We start from the raw sequence: 5261 nt of genomic DNA, 5'->3' as shown, positions 1-5261 counted from the left end.
GACGCCGAGGAGGAGCCCCCACCCCCGCCCCGCCAGGAGTCAGGTGAGGAGGCGCAGGGCGCAGGCCCGGGCGTGCGAGGTGTGGGCGCCGGCGAGGCCGTCCTGCACGCGGGGGAGCGGTCAGACGTCTGCCCATACACGGGACAGGGCTGCGGGATTTGTCGCCCTGTGGCGGGGGGGGCAGAGCTGTGGTCCCCGTGGGGGTGTCTCCCAGGCTGGGGCCCTCGGTCTTTCTCCGTGACTGTGCAGCACCCAGCAGAGAGAGGCTTCGTCTTGCTTGGGCCTTGTCGTGCTGCTGCGATAACAGTCAGCGACCTTATTCACGTCCCAGCAGCCAGCGTTCGCTCGTCCCTTTCTCGTGCCTCCATGAGCCCTCCGTGCCCCGCAAGGGGCTGGTGCAGGTGAGATGCCCCAGTGGTCTCCATCTGGGCCAGGTACAGATAACCCAGGCCTCTCTCTTGCAGACTCCCCCAAAACAGAGGAGACCTGGGAGTTGTCAGCAGACGAAAGCTCCTCGGGCTGCTGCCCCAGACGAGGCCCTTCCCCAGGAGCAGGTATGGAGCGGTGGTTCTCCCTTTTCCAGCAGCACGAGGCACCGTCCCTCAGTGGAGTGATCTCTCTTCCACATGTTTTCATGGGGTCAGTGTCCCAAAGGATCAGCTGTTCTTGTTCTCCCAGCGCCCCTGGAAGCATTTCACGTGCCCTGGAGAAGCCCCACCGTGCATTCCTCCTCCCCGACCCCTAACCTGTGGATGTGACACAGCACCAACATCCCCCCAGCTTCCTCCCTAGGGAGCGCGGTCCCTGCGGGCTCTGACATGGTGTTGTGATCCCCGCCCCGAACTGAGACAGAGTTATTGGGTCTCATCTTCTTCCTCATGCCCATAGAAGTCTATTAGGAAGAGCTGTGGGGCTTGGAGACGAGCAGGGCTTTCCCCGTGCCAGCAGCACCAGGGCTCACCTGTGCCTTCTCCGCCCCGCAGGTGCCGGGACCCTGAGCAGAGCTGAGCAGAAGCCTCCTGGAGAAGAGCCTGTAAAGCTGGAGCTGCCCAGGGCTTCCCCAGGGAGCCTGGAGGAGAGGGGCTCCCCGACACGTGAGCGGGGCCAACTGCAGCAGGGGCAGGGCAGGCCTCCAAGGCAAGAGGTGAGCAGGGCACCGGGTTGGGTTGGGGGCAGGAGGACAGCTGGGGCAGAGCGCAGGAAGAGCCAGGGGTGGTGTAAAGAAGTTGGGGAGCGGAGAGCTCTGAAGAGCGACAAGCCTGTGGTGACAAACGTGGAAACGCACCAAGCTGCATTAGCAGGAGCCCCCTCCCAAGTGCAGAGAGCAAGGGGTGCTGGCACGGGAGGGCCTGGTCAGAGTGTGAGAAGCCAGGGCTCCCTGCCCCTAAAAGTGCTGAGCTGGGCTAAGGCAGATGCCTGAACTCCTGTGTCCACAGCCGCATCCACATCACAGGTCAGCTGACTAATGGGGACTTTTACACCCCTGCCTGGCACGGCTAGACGTGCAATTACTAGTACAGAGTCATGGCAGGCAGGGCCATGGGGGCTGGAAGCAGCTGGAAGAGGAGACACTGATGGTGTAATGCTTGTGACTGCAGCTCCGGGAGGTGTTTGAGGACGTGGCTGTGTACTTCACACGTAAAGAGTGGGAGCTGCTGGAAGACGAAGACAAGGTGCTTTACCGGGACGAGATGCTGAAGTATTACGAAGCCCTCATTTCCCTGGGTAAAGCGTCTCTGCTTGCAGCAAGGGACATTTAGATTAGATATTAGGCAATTCTCTCACTGGGAGGGTGGTGAAACAGTGGAACAAGTTGCCCAGAGAGGTGGTGGCAGCTCTGTCCTTGGAGGTTTTCAAGACCCGGCTAGACAAAGCCTTGCCTGGGATGATGTATTTGGGGTTGGTCCTGTTATGAGCAGTGGGTTGGACTGGATGCATGGATGTCTGGTGCCTCTTGAGTCATGGGGGCATGTGCCTCCTCCCCACCCCCCCCGACACCAATCAGTGACTGGGGAGGGTCCCCCGGCAGCCAATCCTGCTGGCTGCGGTGGCACCGATTTCATTCACTGTCAAAGCAGCCACGACGCTTCGGGAGCTCCACAGCCGCTTTCCAATGTGGCGCAGTGCTTTAGCTGGCAGCCCTGCTCCCCAGCCGGTGCTCACGGGGGGGGCACTAGTGCTCCCACCTGTCCCCCTGCCTGCCGGCTATGCAGGAAGCGTGGCCTGAAAGGGGGTGCACCGGCGCTCTCACGAGGTGCACGTGCACACCCTAAGCATCGCCACTGACTAGATGTGACCACCTGAGGCCCCTGCCAGCCCCAACTTGATTCGATGTGCACTCTGGAGCTTCGTAGTCTACTGCCTGTGTTTTGACAGTCTTGCCCTCGAGCACTCTTGGCTGGTGGTTTACATCTTTCTCCCCGCTGCTCTGTCCATGATCAGGCCTGTCTCACATTTCATATTGGTAGATCCTCCTCCATTTGATCAACCCCCCTTCACTTGCATCTTCCCCCTTCTTGTAACTCGTGGTGCTTCCAGGTGCAGCAGTTCCTTGACAACATGATCTCCCTTTGCCTTCCCAGCGTGTTCATGTCGTGGCCAGCCCGTTGTACATAAATGCACTAAGAGCTGTTCCTTGGGGAAATGATTCTGATTTCCTCCCTGTCTTGCCTTGCTTGTCGTCTCCAAACACATTTAGCAATCCCAGCGTGCTCAGTTGTGTGATATCTAAATCCCCTTTTCTCCTCCTTTGGTTCTGCCCTAGCAGAAGTTGACCGTAGTCTTATCAGCCACTCATGCCACAGCACGTGGACGATGCATTTCCTCAACACTTCCTTTAGTGACTGTTGTACACGTGATGTAACCCAGGTACTTCTACGAAGGGATCACTGAAAGTTTCTGTCCACATTCCTCCCTAGTATCTTCTGCTTCATACACCAGGATCTCCTGGGATGATCCTCACATTGGATGGGATGACTGCTTCACCTGCAAATGCAATTATAAAATCATCCTTTCATGTGCCCTGGTGATGATGAGTTATCCTCTCTCCCAGAAAAAAATCTCAGTTTCAGCCACCTCTTGTGTGTTTTCATTGCTAGAAGTCCTCACTGTAAACCTGTACTGAAAATAAGATCATTTCCACTCCTTTGCCTGGTATTACACCAATAAGATAAATGTTATCCATCTGTAAGTGTGTCCAGTGTCTCTTCTTTGTGGTACCTTGAAAACAGTCAAAGCTTTATCTTTCTGCTCCCTCCTACGTCATGTATCACTGCATCTCCATGCCTGTCCCTGATGACTGTCCGTTTAATGCCCTTTCTATACCAGGGAGTGGTTGGGCTTTGCTGTGCCCATCCGTCCACCACCTGGGTGACAAGGACCATCATCTCTTCAAGGCTTCTCCCTGCAGTGCCTTCTCTTTCATCCCAGATGCCCATCCTCCCTTGTCCATCAAGGCCCAAATACAAACCTTGAGCTCCTTGGATCAATTCCCCAAATCCCAGTTGGTTGTTCTGCATCCAGTACCCCGTCACTAACCCTGTTTAACTGCTGCCCCAAACAGGATATCAGGGTCCCACACCGGACTTAATCTGCCGCATCCAGCAAGGACAGGTGGAGCTGTGGGTCTGTGAAGATGAGGACGGTGGGGAAATCTCAAGGTCCGAGGAGCTGCTGCCAGGTGAGTTGTGGCTGTCCCCTCCCCCCGACTGCACTAAGTAATGCTCCGTGCCCAGAGTGCCCACCCACCCGGGGGACGTGGAAAGTGAGACCTGTCCTGTGCTGCCATTGCAGGGTGCTGACCTCAAGCACAGTACATTATGCTGTAATGTGTCCAGGCAGGTCTTGTTCCCGCTCCCTGAAATTCATTGGTGTGGAGACAAGCAACTTTTCCCTTCTTGTCCCTCTAATGACACGGGTCAGGGGACACAGGCTTGGTGTCTTGACTTATTGGTCCAGATGTAATCTCCTTGGGATACTGTGGTCTTGAATTTCCATCTCCACTCAGCAATGTAATAGTTCATCCCCCAGCCCAAAGTAGCCATACCTGTCTAAACGCTGTCCCAGGGCATTATGGTATGCAGAGGCTCTGTGTAGCTGTTACCGTAGGACAAGGAAGAAGCTGCGCTCTCCCTCTTCTGCTCAGGCTGACCTGGAACCAGGAAGCATTTCATCACAGCCTCGGGCTGCATTAAAGGGCTCCGCAGCATGGGTGGGATTCAGAAACTTTCATGTGGGCAGAAGTGAGTCCCCACAGTTTGCACCACTATTGCCCCCTTCATGTTTCCTCTCTGGGGCCCTGAGTGTCACAAAGTCTGAAACTTGGCACAAAGTCCAGGTTCAGGCTCACGCTGATGCCTTAGAGCTGGTGCAGACTCCTCTCTGTGACATGGAGCCCACCTGGGGCCCGTCAGCAGAGGAAAGCTGCACGGGCTCATCTTCTGCACCAGACCGTGCCCTGGAAGCAGGCAGGAAGCGCAGCCCTGCTCCTTTCAGAAGAGAGAGCCGTAGCTCTAAGCCCTTCCCTTCTCCTTAGCCTGTTAGAGCATGAAGCCATTCAGGTACTGTCCTAACGCACACGTCCCACACGTGCTTCTCCTAGCAGGGTCTGAGGTGTTGGGGCTGACAGCTGGGCCAGAAACTCCGGAGAGTCCTGCTCCGAACCCCAGCGAGCAGTGAACGTTATCCCAGCACAGGGACCTGCCCCTCCCGCAGCCCCAGCACTTGGGGTTTTGGCAGGGAGACCTGGTTTTCTTCAGGGGACACAAGTGCCAAGGGGCAGGCCTGCTGCGAGGCCCGTGCCAGCTGAACGAGTAGCAGCGTTTGCCCTCTGCCGACGGGGTAGGCACTAATCTGGTGTTTCTCTTCCCCGTGCAGGAGGCGCCTGGCTGCTGAGCAGAGCTGAGGAGCAACCTCCTGCGGATGGGGCTGCAGACCTGGAGCCAGCAGGGACTTCCCCAGGGAGTTTGGCTGAGATGGACCCCCGGACACCTGAGGAGGATCAGTGGCCCCAAAAGCAGAAGGAGAATGTAGCGGTGAACCAGGTACCAGCTCGAGTTGGGCGTGAGAGTGGGGAAGGGGCAACACCCAGAAGGAGCCCTGGGTGCAGGGCAGAGCTTGTGGAGCTGAGAGACCTAAAGAGCCGCTGGAAAGATGCACTGCATCCCAGCCAAGGCAGTGGGGAGGGGCTCAGAGGGAAGCAGGAGCTCACTGCCCAGCACCGGGGCAAAGCCCACCCATTCCCCGAGGTCAGAAAAACCTTT

General features: G+C 57.1%; 1 protein-coding gene across 1 annotated transcript in view; it reads left to right on the top strand.

The window, feature by feature from the left end:
* Nucleotides 1-49: 49 nt before the first annotated feature.
* Nucleotides 50-5261, top strand: part of LOC102379897 (zinc finger protein 85-like) — a 7808-nt gene continuing 2596 nt past the window's right edge. Inside the window, 5 exon segments of the mRNA XM_025195573.1 lie at nucleotides 50-554; nucleotides 984-1144; nucleotides 1599-1725; nucleotides 3563-3679; nucleotides 4876-5261. The exon segment at nucleotides 4876-5261 is cut by the window's right edge and continues 15 nt beyond it. Coding sequence (XP_025051358.1) covers nucleotides 407-554; nucleotides 984-1144; nucleotides 1599-1725; nucleotides 3563-3679; nucleotides 4876-5261 — 939 coding nt within the window. The 5' untranslated portion in view covers nucleotides 50-406.

The sequence above is a fragment of the Alligator sinensis genome, unplaced genomic scaffold, assembly GCF_000455745.1.
Source record: "Alligator sinensis unplaced genomic scaffold, ASM45574v1 scaffold1486_1, whole genome shotgun sequence".
NCBI lineage: Eukaryota > Metazoa > Chordata > Crocodylia > Alligatoridae > Alligator > Alligator sinensis.
This window is presented reverse-complemented; position numbering and strand designations above follow the sequence as displayed.